The 18,270-nt window shown below is 47.2% G+C and overlaps 1 protein-coding gene across 6 annotated transcripts in view; it reads right to left on the reverse strand.

Moving 5' to 3' along the window:
* TMEM255A (transmembrane protein 255A) overlaps positions 1-13,714 on the reverse strand; it is a 47,992-nt gene extending 34,278 nt beyond the window's left edge. For 4 of the 6 annotated variants that reach the window (XR_003677824.2, XM_028482364.1, XM_028482363.1 and 1 more), the window contains exons 1-2: positions 10,926-12,699; positions 6,941-7,083 (exon numbers count right to left, since the gene is read on the reverse strand). Coding sequence is in view for 5 of the 6 variants with exons in the window: in XM_028482364.1 (XP_028338165.1) it covers positions 6,941-7,083; positions 10,926-11,247 (465 nt within the window). In the remaining variant the exon portion in view is untranslated. Of the gene's footprint in view, positions 1-6,940; positions 7,084-10,925; positions 12,700-13,573 lie in introns of those variants that run through there. The other 2 variants (XM_007116068.2, XM_007116067.3) reach the window with 1 other exon arrangement.
* Between the last annotated feature and the right edge of the window lie 4,556 nt (positions 13,715-18,270).

Raw genomic sequence — 18,270 nt, forward strand, 5'->3', positions numbered from 1 at the left:
CAGCCAGCAATCCCTCTTGAGAAACAGAAGCCGAAGAGCATAAAGGTGTAACCCATGCCATCCAAGACTCTACTGAGAACATCCTCACTCAACGGTTAAACTACGCCTGTCTCCCACCTGGTCTTATTTGAAATGTAATTAAAATGTGTTGTGATGAAGTATAGTGATTAAAACCTGGTCATCAGACTAGCCTGGCTCCTAACCCCAGCTCTTCCACTTGTGGCTGTGCGACTTGAACAAACTGACTGACCTCTCTAAACCTCAGTTTCCTTATCTGGAAAATGGGGACCATAGTAGTAGCTGTCTTATAGGATTTTTGTAAGGATTAGCCAGGACAATACAGTCAAAGAACTTTGCACAGGGCCTGGCACACAGTAAGTACTCAGTAAATACGAGTTATTGTTCTAGTGATTATTATTACTATTTTTAAAGACACTTAACCTTGGGGCAGCTCTAACCTGATTTGAGCTGGCAAATCCTATCATTATTTGCTCTATTTCATAAGAGTTTAGTATTCTGTCTTATCTCCCCTCCCGATATGTTGCACAGCTTTTATTTTTCAGGAAGAATTCCATGAATAGCCTGTGCTTATGACAATCTGGGCCATTTGTGGAGACTGAAAGAAAGTCAGAGGGCAGTTTCTTACATGGAAAATAAGTCCTTTCACTGAGCGGTTCATCAGTTTCCACAGATATTCCCTGAATGTTCTTCTGAGCCTCAACAGCAGTCTTTGCCTTAAGATGGGAAGCAAAGACACTCGCTCTTCCTGACACTCTCAAATAACTCTCTGATGGCAGTGACCGGAAGAGATGGCCTGAGGCCTCATGGAATTGGCTGGAAAGACAAGGTGCTTTGGGACTGGAAATTCCAGGCCAACCAGTTACTTCATCCAGTTCCCTCCCCTTTCCTTCCATTCCATTTCTATTCCACTCCAACTCATTCCATTTTCTAACACTCACTGAGTACTTTTGGGAGATAAATAAGATGACACGGCCCCTACCCTGCAGGAGTGCATAGTCTAGTGAGGGAGAGACAGACTGTGGCTTAAGGACCACAGGCGAGGTAGAAACAAAGTGCTGAAGGAGCAGAGAATAATTCATTTTGTATTATATCCTTGGCTCTGCTACTTATAAACTGTGTGACCTTGGGCTAGTTCTTTAGCCTCTCTGTGCTTCGGTTTCCTCACCTATTAAATGGGAATCATAATGGTCCTGACCACACAGGACTGCTGTGAGGATTAAATGAGACAAGGTATGTATGTAGCATGACCTGCATAAGGTAGGCTGCTAAATACATATACATGGTCGTTCTCAGATCTCACAGAGGGGATAAATGGGGTCAAAGACAGGTAGAGTTCACCAGGTGGGGAACTAATATCAGTTGAGTCCTGGCTGGAAGAATTCATTCATTTGGATGACAGGTTTATGAACTAACTCACCAGTATCACTAAAACTACCTTACATTTGAAGAGCATTTGAATTTAAAGAAGCGCTTGCCCTCCACCTTGGTCACAGTCATGTTAGGGAGTTTGGTGGAGCTCATATCATTCCCATTTGATAGAGAGCAAAATGGAGGCCTAGAGAATTGTATGGACTCATCCCCTCTTACAGCAAGTTCACGGCAGGGCCAGGACGAGCCCTCAGATCCCCTAACAGCTGGTGTTCTTCCAGCCACACTTTGCTGTATTTGTGGCCAGTGTTAGCAGAATAGTGACCTTCACCGCTACCCCCCAGGGAAGAAGTTCCCTGTAAGGATGGAGTGAGAAGTCCTATTTGAGGAAGAGCTGAGGGGGTGAAAGTAAAGAAGGAAAAATCAACAGAATTTCCTGAAAATGGGCAGCTGCTTCTAATCAACTGTTTGCTCTCCTGAGGCCTCAGAAAGGTAAGCTCTGTGGTCCTCGCTCGGGAACTGCCCGGAATCATGGAATGTTCAGACCTTTGGAACTCCATCTTGACTCCCCATTACCTGAACAAATAACCAGTTTGCTTTGTTTTGGCTGCCCTCCACTTGTAGAAGAAAAAAAGGCAAATCATTAGAACTCAGATTCAAGAGCTCTCTTTAGGCTGCACCCTATAAACTATGCCTATTCCCGTCCACTGGGACTGAGGTGCGAATGGATTAATCATTCAACAAGTATTAATTGGACATCTACTCTGTGGCAGGCACTGTGCTAGACCTGTGATCTGGAGGCCAGGAAGCGGGGTGGGGTATGATACCAAGACCAACAAGACTCAGCCTCGAGAAGCTGTAAGTAGATAATGGGTCCACAATCCCTTTCTGTAATCCTGAAATCAACAAAGCTCTTAAAACCAAAAGGGTTTTTGGTAACAAACTTGGTGGCAAAACCTGACCTTGAACTGACATGAGGTTATTTTATAATGTTTATCTACTTAGTGTAAAAATTCACAGTTTATTGTAGAAAGATGAAGGTGCTTGATTATGGGGTATACCTCAAGACCCCACTGGGATGTTAGATAATATATGATATATGCAGTCTATTATCTTTCTGAAATTAAAAACCAAACAAAACAGTCTAAATTTGCAAACACATCTGACCCAAGGGTTCAGATAAGGGATTGTGGACCTGTATAAACAAAGCTAAATGAGAATATAGCCCAACAACCCACAAAGCAGAATGTGACTATTTCCCAAGAACTGTGAGTGGAAGGAATCTACGGTAGGGAGTTCAAAGATGGTAGACACCACTGTGGATCCCAGTAGCTGAGAAATGTCCCAGCTGTGTCTTTAAGTTGGAATAGGACAGAGCATTTGGATAAACAGAGAGAGAGAGCACAGGGAGGACGTTCCAGCCCAAGACATGTTCAGGGGACTGTAAATTGACAATTTTGGTAAAAGAAAGGTATGGGAGACCAGGCCAAGGGCATCTTCAGAGAGCTTTGAATGACAGTGCTAAGGAGGCAACAGGAAGCCAATGAAGGTTAGTCTTATCTAGCAAATCAAGACTCAAGTGTCATCTCTGAAATGTACTTACTAAGCTAGGAACTTTATCTTAGAATGATCTTGTATTTTCGAAACATTTTCAACAAGAGGGAGAAAAAATTTCTGCCTAATTCACAATAAACCACAAAATCCCACTATCCAGACCTTCTAGTTCCTGAACATTCAAGTTAGTCAAAACTTTGTTGGATTTATCAAGAGTCTTCACATGTGAAGCTGAAGCCACACTGGCCTAGAGAAGGTTTCTGGCCTATTGACTGTTTTGAATGATCCCTGTTGTCTCTGCCTCCTACTACCCCATGGCAACTCTGATATAATTTTCAATTAACTGGACCCCCCGCCCCTTCCCCTGCCTGGGAGAGGGGACAGAAGCTCCTGGTTTCTTTCCTGAAAGAAAACCCAGGCTGGTGTGGGCCCTAGCAGTATGACAGCTGGTGGAGAAGGTTCTAGAGTGAAAGGCTTTCAGCACTGATCAGGTGGCCAACTCCATCTTGTGGGTTGCATGGGAAACACATGTAGAGGCCTCGTTCTCCTGGACGTAAGGTTAGAGAGCTATAGAGAAGGAGCTGGCTCTCTCCCCTGCCTTTTCCATCTTCATACAACCGAGGCTCTTGGGTTTTTTTAGGCCTCCAGAGTAGAAAGCTCACTGGAACTCTTCTGGAATAGACTATGTCTTGAACATTCGAGGACAGTAAAAATCCTAAGCCAGTTTGTCTTTCTGTGTTGGTTTTAATTTTTTAAAAATTTTACATTTTAGCCTGTACAGATGAGCACATCTTTAAAGATGCCTGTTGCATACATGTCTTAGGATAATGATACCACATTCTAGCTCAGGTAGAGTAGCTAACACCCTATCATAATGCACCTCACTGTACAAGGGCATCTCGTTTGGCAAAATAAAGATGGCTCAGAAAAGTTTTGCATGACTTAGAGTTATACAAACACGATTATATTTTTCAATGCCTGAGATCTCAATATTTAAATGAACTGTATGGTAAGTAGTCTTTAAGTCGTCTTTAAATCTAGTAACTGCTCCCTAATTTGTTTGTTGTAAAATTTTAAATTCTCATGTACACATTTAACCAGAGTCCTAAAACAGCAGAGTTCCAAATAACCTGAAATTTTCCCACAAATCTATACAATGGTCTTTATATTCAAACTGACCAATTTGATAGTGTGGAATCTGAAAATGCCACATTTTGCTCGTTCTGGTTTTATTGCAAGCATACTTTGTTTATTGTGTTTTAGTTCTCCAGGTGGTTGCCCATCCACCTGAATTAGACTCCCCTGGGGTGTTTATTAAAATACACACCAAGGTGGGGAAACCACTGGCTTAGAGTTTATATAATACCTCTCTAATAACCAAACTATTCAATTAGTGAAAGCACCCCAGTCCCGGATAAATCTGGATTCTCAGGCATTTATTGTTTCAGAGGTACGAGTTGTTTATTGTATTTGTTATAACATAATCTGACCTCTCAACTCAAATGGATTTTTCTGCTCTTCAATCTGCAGTCTTCCCCCCTTCACTTCCTATAATTAAAACCCATTTTAAAGAAACAATCTACAGGAACTATAAAAGAAAAAAACTTAAGGTTAAACCGTAGGGCACACTGCTAGGGCTGGCTCTCCTATTAACATTTCCATATTAGCTCTTAGCCAGACACACACGCACAGACACACGCCCCCACTGCTTCAACTTCCAGTGCTAGCTGAACGTCAGGTACTCCAATAACAACAATCACGCGCCCTCCTTCCTTTGTTAATGTATTCCAACCCAGCCACCCACAGGCAGATATTCTACAGAGAAGGTTCAGAGGCACCGTTCATGAATAGTAGTTGCTACTCTTAAATGACATGGAAAATACCTTCCTCTCACCCAGGGAGAGTCTGAATCTTGGCTTGAGCATTTGCTCATCAGTCAGAAACCTTTTACTAAATGCAGCTACCTGAAGCCCAAGAGGTCACGCAGACCCTATAAATTGCTTTCCCAAGCCACCAAAATGCAATCTTACCCCCCCTTCCTCTGTCCCCCGCCCCTCTTGTGTTTAAAAATAAAACCCAATTCTGCTGATGACTGGTTTTCTTGCCTCACCACAGGAAGTGGACCGGGTGGGTTCTCACATCACATGCCTAGCAGAGGGCACCAGACGGTGTCTGTGGGACACCTGCCCTCGACTCAAGAGCTGCGAAGGAACTTCCCAGGAAGGGCGGGCGGCCTTCAGCAGCTGGGCCCCCGTGTCAGGCCCCGGCTCAGCTAGGGCTATTGAGAAGGCTGACTGCGGAATCGGTGACCTAGGCAACAGGCGTCAGGCTTGGTCACTCACGGTGCTGGTTTGTCAAAGGCATCCATCTTTAATCCTTTCCCCTTCCTTTGCTTCTCTTTCCAACACCCCCCACTCCAAATAAAGAGTAAAAAAGAAAAGAAACAAAACAACAGCAACAAAGCCGTCTGCCCTCCCTGATAACCTAAAATGTAAACAACAACAACAAAAATCCACCCTAACCTCCCTTCCCGCTCTCTAGCAGTTACAATTGGGAAGTCATTTAGTTGATATTCAAAATACGATCCGACCTCTAGAGTTAGGTTTTAGGGTTCAACAGCAGTGTGTGTAGATCCAAATGAGGTTTGTGTTTGGTTTTCTTTTTCTTTTCTTTTTTCCTCAATTATATTGAGGTATAATTGGCAAATAAAATGGTATATATTTCATTTCGTTTCATATACAACATGATGATTTGATATAAAATGAGGTTTTTGTATGCAAAGAGTTCAGCGCTTTCTAGAGTGGATTGCATGCAGCCCGGGGATGGGTAAAATAATCCACTGAAGTATGGAAAGAAACGATTTGAACTCTTGTTTCCTATTTTTTGTTTATCTAAAAGAATAGGAACGAAATTACGCGTTACAAATATTCAATGAACAGACTGTCACTGGCGCCCTCCCTCGGTGTGAATGTCAGGTGACAAGGCGAGAGCTATTGTTCTGGAGGAGGGCAGGTTCCAAGCAGCAAAGGGTTGGTGGTGGGGCAGTTTACGTGTGCCCCGATAGTCTTATCTAGTCTTCACTAAACTAGTCCCAAGAAAATGGACAAGGAGTTTGGAAAGACTGCTGTTGATAAACCATGAGTTGAAGATGACCCTAATAATGTAACACAGCGAGAAAATGACAGAGCTGACCCTTGGAACTCTCAGGGTGAGCTCTTTGTCAGCCACACTGTGAGATCACATTAAAAAAACAATGATGCTCATGACAATCCGTTCACATCTGAGAAGGAAGCCCGAAATATTCAAAATTATCTAGTAAGCTATTTGAAATAACGACTTACAGCCACTCTCTTTAACGAGATTTCATGCGAAGTGCGTATCATTCCTTGAAATTTTAGTTAGTGCTAGTATGAAGATATTAAAAATTAAAGTGTATTTCATTGTAATCTAATTTTTGAACTTCCATTTTTGTATGTTTTATGACTGTGCATATAATTTGTAAATGAATAAATACACATATTTGAGGAGTAAACATTCCACATATTTTTCCTGAGAGGAGGGCAGGATGACTTTGGAGATCAGTGCTGTGCGTCACAGACTGTCAAGCTGCAAGGGTCCTCAGATTTCAGGTAAAGTCAGGTGACCCCTATTATATATATAGGAAAGCAGATGCCCAGAGAGGAAAGGACCTCAGCCTAAGGTTAACACTGCTAATTAGTAACATGTCCTAGACCAGAAAACTGGGGTCCTAAAGAGTGAGATGACTTGCTCAGGATCACACTGCTAGTTAGGGATGGAGCTGGGATTCTTCTGAGTCTTAGTCCAGTGCTCCTCTAAACCAGCCCAGAGCTGTTTCTCTATATAAACGTAGAGAGATATATAAAGGAGGAAAACTGAGCAAACACAGAAACTCAAACAGAATTGAAAACCATCAGAGTAGAACCAAATGTCTGTAGCCAGCAAGCTACTGAGACCCACCTATGCCTTTGATACTCACAATAACTCCCGGGTAATAACCTCCAACAGTCACATTCTGGGTCCTGGTGGTTGCGGCGAGGCCCACCGTGAGAATTAACACGGACACAATAAGCAAAGTCACAGTGACATAGATGGAGTTTCGTTTCCTCCGATTAAAGGCTCCTGAAAGCACACAGAGAAACTGAAATTGCTCATTTCGGCTGGAGAAGGGATGGACTTACAGAAAAAAATCACTAGGAAGGTTTTCCTTTCCTACTTCAACTGGTAACTGGGGTTATCTCTGGGGAGTGGAATTATGGGGAAGAGATGGAGCTTTAGTTTTTTGCAGTCATCAGGTGTTACGTTTACAAACATATATATATGTTTCCAGTTTGAAAATAAACAACAGAAGAAATTGTACCAGTTACATAAAAACAAAACTAAACACATTCGATAAAAGATGTATCATACCCACTTAGTGAAGTGTTTCTTTTTTAAGCCAAATTATAAGGTACGTGATAGATGGAAAGTGTACTGTGGAGATATTAAATGGAAATATTTTAAGGCCAATATGCAACTAAGGAGGGTTTTGTCATAAGCTGGAGATATGAAATTTCATCTTCAGTGTAAATATCAGAACCAAGCCAGGTACTGGGATTTTTTTTTTCATTTATTTCTGACATTTGCCACCTCATGTATAAACTTTAAAAATGGTGTGTTGGCAAGATTTGCCACATAACAAATGCGTGTAATAAAGTAAGTGTTTGGAGGCCATTAGTCCACAAAGATATGTATCGGGGGAGGTAGATGGGGAGGATTATAACTTACACCGTTTAGGCTTATGTGAGGGTGACGTAAATACAAATGATGAGAAACCCGTTCTCCTACTCAGTGCTTATCGGACACGATAGTGCAAACCAATATTTTTTTTCGAAAACAGGCTTATTAAGTCAGATAGAAAAATGGTATCTAGACTCGCTTTTGAATTTAATTTTCTTTTCTAAGGAATGAAGCACTGCTCAACACTCTGCGTGCGTTTTTTCTGGAGGGGGTTCTCAACAGGAAATACCAGGGATGAGTTACACCTAGGAGTTCTCATAAAAATAAGCAACTGGGGGACTTGCTATGAGAGTCCAGTTCTCTAGTGGGGAGCCTTATGACAGGGTTGCCCACTCAGGTGGCTTGGCTGTCATTTATGGGCCTAAAGAGGCCACTTGGGACTGATCGCAGGACCCCGCCATTCTGGGAGGCCTCGCTGCAGCCTCAGGAAGCAGCTGCCTTTGAAGCCGCCCAGACTGCACCACTGGGAGGGAGGGGAGAGGGGATGAAGGAAGGGGAAGGGAGGCGAGAAAACCAGGGAGACCCAGGAGGCCTGATGGTGCTGAGAGGGAGGCACTGTGGCTGGCTCTGCAGCCCCCAGCAGATGCCCCCTCCTCGAGGGAAGAAGGGCGTTCAGGAGTGCCACCCTGGGTGAGCCCCACCATCCGTCTCGTCTCCCCCAGTGCGGTCCCTGCCCAAGGCTCCAAGGGAGGTGGGAGGGGCTGGCGGTCTCTCCCCTGACGTCAGCCTCGAAAGTGAGGGCCGTGACTCATCAGGGTCATTTCTAATACGGTACTATTCCAAGACCATTTTACATCGAAATGTAGAAGTGGCTTGAGCGTTTGGAGGCACCCACAGACTAAAGCGCCATATCGCACCCTGGGAGGAGAGGTAAAGTGAGTTGGGAAACGAGGCTCCTCTCCTGGGGGGCCTGAGTCCAGCCTCTAGGGGGAAAAACAACGGACCCGCTGGAGACACCTGTGACATCAGGGCCCTTTGTGTGAGAGGGCTATTTGGGATGCAGATGGAGAGCTGACTGCTGGTAAACAGAGGAGCAGAGCAGGGAGACACAGACTGCGAAGGGTTGGGGGGGGAGGAGCAGGATTTATTTCTTCTGTTTATCTGAAGGTTAGTTACCCCTCCTCTAGATTTCCAGGGACCTTACATGAGCCTCCAAACCAGGATCCCTAAGTCCATTTGATGACAGCCAGTTCTCAGTGAATCTTCCAGTTGGCTCCACAGAGGGGTTCTAACATAAACTTACCAACATCGCCCCCCACCCCTGTCTGCATTTCTACACCATCTTAGCCCTCCCCGACCCCAAACTGGCCAAAGAGAGTGAGGGAAGTGTCTCAACACCTCACAGGGAAAACATGCCACCTTAGAGACTAGATGTGGGGGAGTGTGTGTATACAGTCTTTCTCAATTCGGGGTATCACTCGCCTGCTCCTTCCCGGCCAACTGGCTTTTGATCTTATTCACAGCTCTTGGGTCTCCTTTGCAAATATCACTCTAACTCTTAAAAGAACAGGAGCCAGGTCAGAAAAGTGACTCAGCAAACCACATGGTGTCATTTGAAAAATCTATTTTTTTTTTTCCTGCTTTGGAACCTGAATTGAAAATCCAGTCAGTTGAGAAACCCAGGCAGAGATCCTGCAGCTCCACAGGGCCCTTGCCTCCGGATAGGATTAGTTTGGGATAAAATTCCTAAGAAAACTCTCCCATCACTAGGTTGAATATCTATTCTCTGTCCCCTCACATCCTCCCCCAAGTCACCCCTTATTTTACACTCTAAGGACTAAAATTGTGTAAAATGAAATCACTTCTAGCTGCACTTGGGGAGTTGACCATTTTAAGGAACCCCAGGGTGAATCCCTTTGAAAAGTGAAGAATCACCCCTTCCAATTATCTTTAGTGTCAATTTGACTGAAAAGTCACATCTACTTAAAGCAAGACGCACCTGTCCTCTAAAGGTGTGGCCCAGGCTCCCAAAAAAGCAGCTCTTTGTGTCTACTTAGGACATTTTCCTGGCTGTTGTTCTATTTAAGAAGGGAGAAGTAGAGTTCTGTTCTTATTAGGGTACAATTTGGGGCCCGCCTTAGATGTTCCCGTAAACACAGGAACATCTTATTCCGATTTTGTTTAGTAAATCAACATATCAAAAAAACCTCGACACCATAAGGTACTTCAATAAAGCAGCAGGTATGTGAAAACAGTGCCCAGCACAGTGTCTGATACCTAGTGAGTAGTCAATACTTGTTGAATAAACAAGAGTCAACATCTCAGAATCGCTTCCTTTCTAATCAAAAAGGCTGTAGGGGGGAACTGTGAGAATAAATATGGGCTACGCTCATAGAATTGGTTTTTTAAAATAGGGTACACCCAAGGGCTCCCCAGATCTAAAAGCTTTCTGGCCAACTAGTGTCACAACCCCAGTGGCTCTCACCAGCCTGTCTACTTGGCGCCCAGCATCTCTCTGTTTAGACAACAACAACCAGCCCTGCAACCAACAGCAGTGGGAGAGTCTGAATCCCGTCACTGGCACCGCCTGCCCCCCTCCGCCCCCAGCAGCCTCCCTGCAGAACTACTGCAGCCCTCCCTCTCTGCAGTGCCCCTCCTCCACCCCAGATTCGTGACGACCAGGATGCTCTGCTCTAGAAGGGCCCAATTATTTGCTGTCTCCACCCTTCCCAATTCAGCCAGCTTCTCCCTCCTCCGAGTTCCCCTCCCTGGTCAGAGCCCCACCTGCACTGCGGTCTTTGAATCTGAGTCCCTCCCTTCTTCTGAAACCTTCTCAAAATTCACCTCCTCCGAGAAGTTTTTCTTGATCAAGCTCACTCTAATCACTCATTATTTCATGTCCCTGAGTTCCTAGATACGTCACTCAGTAAGTATATTAATTATAACTGCTACAATTACAGTTGTAATTGTGGGTCTGGTCCACAACCCATAGGATGTCCACCAGTTCCAGGATTATGCACCTGACAGGAACCAAGGTGTGGGTTGCCAGAAGGTAGGATGATTGTCTCTGCTCACTTGGTTTTTTACCTAGTACCTGTTCTTGATTCCACGCCTTGATTATAGGGTGTGTAATCTCTGTCAGAGTGCAGCAAGGATGGAGGCCCAGTATCCTGTCCTGTGCACTATGTTGTTGCTGACTGGCTAATTCTTCGGGCTGATCTTTGAACCGATTCGGATTTGCTTACCTGAGTCAGCTTTGCCATACAGGGAGGGTCCCGGAAGTCTCAGCCTTGAGCATCGGTGGAAACAGGTGGCTGCCCACACAAGAGCCTCAAGGCTCTGCCAGTCTCCCAAACATTTCCTTAAAGGTGCTGAAATCCCCCCTTTGGGCAATTCTTTGACCGGAGACATCCAAGGCCACCGGTGAATCACAAATATGTTATTTGCAAGGGAAGGAGAGCCCCGCTGTAGTAGAGGTGCCTTAGCGCCTGGGGGCGGTGTTGCCAAAAGGGAGATGGGGGTAGCTGGGAGGGGACGAAGGGGCGCCGGAGTCAAATTACCAGCCATGCGCCTGCTCCGCCCCAGCCAGCCAGCAAGCGTAGAGTGCAGGCACCTTGGTGCAGTGTGTGTCCGTGTGTTTTATATTTTATTGTTTTGGCTTTGGTTGTGTCCTGCCAGTAGAGGGAATCCCCTCAGAAATGCTGCCCTTGGAAGCTGAAACACTAACCCACCCACCTCCACTTCCCTTCCCCCCGTGCAAGGGAAGGTGGCGTTGCCAGGGCTGAGTTAAGTGGGAGTAGCTCCTAAGTAGCCTAGACGCTGATTCAGGCCTGGGCTGTGCGGGACCAGCGCCAGGGAACTCCGGGGAGACTCCCCTGTCCAAACTCTGGAAACCCAGGGTTACCACTCGACTGGGGAATTTGCTAGTGCCCTCGGTCTGCGCACTTTACGAAGCGGGCTGTGTGGAGAGGGCTCGCGCGTCCATACGGGATCTCTGATTCTTTCCCCTCAGTGTCGAGTCTGGGCTGGGCGAAGCCCACTCATCTTCCTGTTGCGCAGATCTTTTGGGAAACGCATGATTGGCTGAGGGCCCCTGGGAGCCCAAGAAAGAGCTGTCTTCATCTCGTTCCCCAACCCACAGAGCAGGGTGCCAAGGAGCAACGCTCTACGCCCGGGGTCCCTAACCTGCCCACTCCCGCACGGGCAGACGGGCGGGCGCGGACGGCCGGGTTTGCAGGCGGTTGTGGCCCACTGCGGGGATGCGCGCGACCGAAATCTCGCACTCTTCCACCCAGCCCTCCCTCGCGCACCGGCCTGGCGTCGGGGAGCCAGGGCTGCGTTGGCGCCACAGCTGGCCAAGGTGAGGAGTGCATTCTGTGTGCGTGTGCTTGTGCGCGTGTGTGTGTGTGCGCGCGTGTTGGGGAGAGAGAGCTGGGGGGGGCTGGTACTGCTGGGTTCTGGATTCGGACCCGAGTCCTTGGCCTCATTTGTACCACGTTGCAAATAACTACGCCCTTAAAAATAAAAAAAGAGCAAATTCTTATACTGAATATGCAAAACCACTGGAAATACGGATCTTTCCACCATCCAGGAGATAACGCTTTCTGGGGCCCCTCCGGTGAACGAATTCTGTTGAGACGGGGTCTTCTGCAGGCAGTAGGGAGCTCACGTAGGGGGTTCAGCCCCCTCCCCGCCCCCTCCCCTCGATGTTCCCGCAAATTCTTCGGATTAGACCTGAGCGGACTGGATGGCAAGAATTCGGGACGGAGGGATTTTGCAGAATGTAAAGTATGTGGGAAAGAGAGCTCGATTTGGTTAAAGTGTATCCGAGGCGAATTTTAAGTTAGGTGGGATCATGGTTTGACAATCCCCTCCCGCTCTCCTGGGCTCCAAATTAATTTCTCCGCCCAGTGAAATCATAGTACTTGGGAAGGTGCCTAACCGCTGAGTGGGACTGGGGTTTTTGTTTGTTTGTAACTACCAAAAAGCAGCTTCTAGGGGCAGCCAAGTTGGTGCCTGGAGGCAGCTGTCCCCCACTTTTCATGAGGAAAGGTGTTGAACCAAATCAGGCTAGTGGGTTTCCCCCCCTCCCCCTCCCTTCCACCCTGAGAGGAAAACCGCGACTTCAGAAGACGCGCGGGCTCGCGCTCGCTTTCTTTCTCGCGCTCTCACTCGTCGTTCCCCCTCTTTTTTCACACTCACGCACAATTCCGGGCATTTGGAGCAAAATAGGAATCGAATTCAAGGAATGTTGATCCTGCCGCTGCAGACGGCAGGGCTGGGCTGTCTTGAGTGATTCCTCAGGAATTCCCCTCCTGCCAGCCCCCCCTTTCTTCTCCCCACCCCCCGCCGCCCATCCCCCAGGGTTGCGCAAACCCCCCCATCAGCGAGGTGCAAGTCAGGCCTCCCCCCACCGCAGCTCTGAATTTCAGGGCAGCTCCCACAGAGTTGGGAGGGGGCGAGGACCCTGCTTCTTCTAATTCTCGTTAGTCGTGAGCTCCTAGAAGTGACGGGGACTTTGCAAAGCGGGAGCGTCTAATGGAAAGCGAAGGCGCAGGTTGCAGGGAAGTGTTTTGATCCCCAGACAGCTGGGATTTACCACCGGCTGCAAGACTGTCGGCACACGCACACAAACACGCACACACCCGCACTCCGGGGCAGGGATACTCCGACGCAAGCTGGGCGCTCGCATCTCCGCGCGTCGTCCCCGCCCCCGCCGGGCCGCTCCCCTGGGGCTCGGGTCCGGGACCCCGACGCTGGGGCGCGCGGACCCCCCTCCCTCGCCCGCGCTACCCGCTCCCTGGCTCTCGAGGCGGCCGGGGCGCTCGCAGTCCAGGGGGCAGCGCACTCACCCCTTGCCGCCGCCGCCCCTAGGCAGGGCGGCTAGACTTACCCATGGAATCCGGCAGGGACATGTCGCTGGACCGCTGCTGAGTCAGGGACTGATGCATGGTGAAAGCTGCCCTGTGGCCCCGGCCCCCGAAGCTGCTTCACGCGCCCCAGGCTCAGGGCGCCCCGCAGAGCATCCTACTCCGCGGCTGCCGCTCCCCGTCCCTCCCGAGAGCTGAGAGAGACTGCCTCTGGTTGCGAGCTGCAGCCCAAGTGCCGCCTCCCCCTCCCTTCCCCTCTTCTCCCTCCCTCCTCTCCTGCCTCCCTCTGCTCCGGGAGGCAGCAGCATTGGCGGTCCGAGCAGCGACGTGCGCTTGCGCAAGACCCCCCTCCTTCCTCCCCCTCGGCCCCCCCATCCTAGTTATCCACCTCCCAGCCTCCCAAGCCAGACAGGGAGCTGTTTTAGCCCCTTGGGGCCAGGACTGCGTAGAGAAAGAGGGGGAGGCTACAACCTGGGGCCGACCGGTCTTCTCTGTAGTTTGGAGAGAGGGTCTTGGGCAAGCACCCTGTTCTCGGATTTATAATTGGGGAGGGGGCAGAGTAAGAGGTTCAGAGCTGAGAACACACACACACACACACACACACACACACACACACATTTGTGCAGGTTTGGTCTTAGTGCTTCCAGAATGACATAATGGAGCTGGAGATGATCCAGAGAAGGGCCACTCTATAATCAAGGGGATGGGGGAGGGTGGAGGGGGCTGCCATATGAAGATAGATTAAACAAATGCAGACTCTTTAGTCTAGAAAGATGAAGGCTGGGAAGGGATGTGACTAGAGTGTATAAAATTATGCAGAGATGGAGCAAGGGAACACAGCCTTATTCACCAGATCTGAGAATTCTAGAACCAATAGCCCCCTAAGAGCTAGAAGGAGATTCAGCTAAAGCAAATACGACTCTGCATCAGCACCCGAGTTTGTGCTTTTGTTCAAGGTGCTTTTATGTTAAGGATCTCATTTTCTCGTCACAGCAGCCATGCAAGGCCGGAAGAAGAGGTATCGATAACCCCACTTTACAGATGAAGAAACTGAGTCTCAGAGAAGGGATGAAAATTTCCTGTCCTCACTCAGCTAGTACGTGACAGAGGTGGGATTTGAACCTAGATCTGCTGGACTCCCAGCTCAGCGCTCTTCCTGCTACGGCAGCTAGTAGAGAAATGCTACTCTATCTAGTATATTGTAAACCTAAGGAATTCATTAGCCCCAAGAGGTGAAATAGGATGAAAACACAAGTAGCCTTGAAAAGAGTGAGAAAGTCATGGCTGACAGACCCACTGTGCATTGCTAAGGGAAACTGGGGATGTGGTAGGAATGTTCCTGATCTTGGAGAACAACCAAGTCCTTCCCCAGCCCATCCTCCCAGACCCCATTAGGATATTGGGCTGGAATCACTACGTTGTTGGCCCAGAGGGTGGTTCTGATGTCCCCAAAAGGGCTGAACAGGATGAGGCCTCCTTGGAGTGCCCCAAGATATCTGGCTGGTGGCCAAGGGAGGAGGAAGGTGAGGAAGGGGAGAGCAGTGAGTTCCAGCTCCTTCTGGAAACTCAACCCTGCGGGCCTGGCATTGCAGGGAATTCACCTGTTTGAAGGCACTCATATTGCCCCAGTGAGAGGTCCCAGGTTCTGCTTGCCAGGTCTCCTTCCAACCACCTCCCCCTGATGACTGCTGCAACCCTCTCTCCATGTGCACCCTCAAAACATCCCCAAATCAAGTATAAAACACTCCCGAGAGTTGATGGGATGAAGAAGAGTACTTGGTTCTTTCCAGCTCTGGCTTGCTAATCTACTGCGAGGCTTCGTTTCCTTATCCAGGAAATGGAACCGAGGGCCCTTGCCCTTTTCCATCTTCCAAAGGAAGAAAAGAAGCTTCCTGAAGGTTGAAAAGGAAGCCCTTTGTAAAGAACTCAGGGCACCCCAGGGGCCACGCTGAAGGCCATGTCAGGTATTATTAGCAGCTGTACACTATAGATGCAGTTTAGAAATCTGTGATACATGCCCTAGTTAGAGACAAGATGCCCACTATTGTAGGGGTGTGTGTCTTAAGCATGTTTGGCTTATGTATCAGAGTCTCCATAAACTCCACAAAGGCAGAGAGAAACCCCATATGTACACTCTTGCCATGTTTGTCTCCAGTTCTGTTTACTAGCCTCTTCCTTCCCCGACTCTAAATATCTCATATATTTAATGCGAAGAACTCCTGCAACCAGCACTGATTTCTCAGGAGTACTTCATAATTAACTGATTTTGTTTCTGTGAAAGTAGCCTTGAAGAGGTTTTTATACAGGCTGGAAAAGACAGCTTCACACCTTCTTCGGGGATTTGGGCCCCCCAATAGCGACCAGACAGCTAGAGATCCCTAAAGAAGCCAAATAGAAACTTGTTACTATGCTGGTTTCGATGCGTAGAATGAGGACTTTTCACTTTAGAGAGAAGCACGTTACGGGATAATTGACACAGAAGGCGTATGTAATCTGACCTTTATAACCAAAGCAGTAAACTGGGGAGGTGCCCTTAATGGAGGTGAGCCTTGCTTTATGCAACACCTGTATTCCTGAATCAGGCGTGAAAATGAAACACTATTTTAAAAAATACTAGAGGAGCTAGCTATTTCAAAGAACTTCATACTGTATATTTCCTTCATACTGTCTCTCGGGGTACCGTATGGGACTTGGAACACAGCAGGCTCTCAGTCAAGTTAAAAATGACTTTGAGACCAGTAGCAGTGACAATAGCAGCAGCTGCGGCAGCTCAGAGAGTAGTAGCAGTCTTCTCCCCAGAGATGCTGTGCTTGTTTGGTCAGAGGATCTGGGATAAGGGGAGGAACTAGAAGGGGAACTTGAGGAAAAAAACCCACAGCACATTTTCAACTGAGCCTGGCAAAGAGACCCCCCCGCCCCCGCTTCCTCCAAAAGAAAGTTTATTTTAACTCTGAATGAGCTGGACAATTAAAAAGCAAGAGGCGAATTTTCACAGGCTCTATTCTGATTTTCTTCATGTCAGAACACTTGTGGGTTTTATACATAAATCAGCTCATAGTAAAATTTACCAGTAGTCAAGCCACCTAGATGAAGAAACGGGTCTTTCATGCTAATGAAGGCTACTATAAAACTGCTTGGTTAGCTTCTGATAAAAAAGAAATTATTAAAATGGCTTAAAATAAATCCTTTTCATTGCAAGCTTAATCAAGCATACAATGTTGCCCTAGGTTGCAAACTGTTTTATAGCATGAGGAAACGTTTGCCAATGGGGCTGCAGCCTGCTTCTGTCCGTCTTCTTCAAACCAATGATGAGCGCGCTCCCCAGAAGCCTTCAGACCACTAGAAAAATGCCAGATGGCGCTCTGCCTCTAATATGTTCGCCCTGGGAATAGTCATAGCACTCCATCACTCCCTTATTTTGATGATCAGTTTGACTGCTTAAAATACCATAGTACCTTCCTGATTCCAAATATGGGGATGCAGACTAGAGGGATCATGTCTACATGTGTACACAGACATACATGCATTCATGCATATTTGAAATAGTGGCTGCACAAGTATTCACAAATGCACAGACACACATACACACACATACCTGTTTACATCCTAACCATTCCCTCTCCACCGTGGCTACCACCACCTACCTCTCAGCTCCAGACTTGAGTTGACCAAGGATAGAAAGGAGCTTCAGAATAATGGAGAACCTGAAAGAGTCCAAACATCCTTAATTGAGGCTGGAGTTGTGCCCACCAGGCTACCTTAGGTCAATGCCTAGTACCCAGTGCCTGCACCACAAACAGCTGAATCAGAGAAGAACCATGGTTGATGGTGTTATTTTGCCCCCGAAGCTTGACTAGTTCCCATCGTCAGCTGGGCATTTTCTTTGAGTACCAGGAAAATCGCCACAGCACCAGGGAATAAAGCTGGTACTTGCCTTTACTTGCTATTGTTTTCTTCCTATTCTGTGACCTGCTTCAGTTACCAAACACTATATCATAAATAAGTGTTTTCCAATACCAATACAACATTTTTGATAACATGATTTTAAATGGATGGAACATCATTTATTTATCATTCCCTGGTATGGGATATTTTAGAGGTTTCTGATTTTTCACCATTATAAATAACACAATGAACTAAATATTTGCATCCTTATTTCCATAGGATACGACATTACCGTGGACTTGTTGGTTCAAACGTTTCAAATATATTTCCCAATTAAAACACTTTTGTCAACATACAGTAAAGTGCACAGGCCTTAAGGGTACATATCGATGAGTTTCTACATAACTATACTCCTGTAACCACCACCCAGATCAAGATGTTGAACCTTTCCAACATCCCAGATGGCTCCCTTGAGCCCCCTTCCCAGCCAATAACCCTTCTAGACGTAACCACTATTCTGATTTTTATCATCCGAATATATTTAAGGTTTTTAATAGATATTGCCAAATTGTCCTCCAAAATATTTGTAGCAAAGTACATTCCCACCATCAGCATGTGAAAGTACCTGGGGCCTCGCACCCTCTAGGCTTTACCTTGCAAAAGAGATGTTTTAGCACTTAAGACACACCTGGTTACAGTCAGCGACCGGAAGGGCCAGTCAAGAAGCCAGCTTGGAGTTCAGCTGGGCACTAGGCATCCAGTGGGAACCACAGATCTAGGAGCCAGAGGTGGAGGGCAGGCCCAGAAGGCAGGCAACGACACATCGCAGTCCACA

The sequence above is a fragment of the Physeter macrocephalus genome, chromosome 21 (genome assembly GCF_002837175.3).
Source record: "Physeter macrocephalus isolate SW-GA chromosome 21, ASM283717v5, whole genome shotgun sequence".
NCBI lineage: Eukaryota > Metazoa > Chordata > Mammalia > Artiodactyla > Physeteridae > Physeter > Physeter macrocephalus.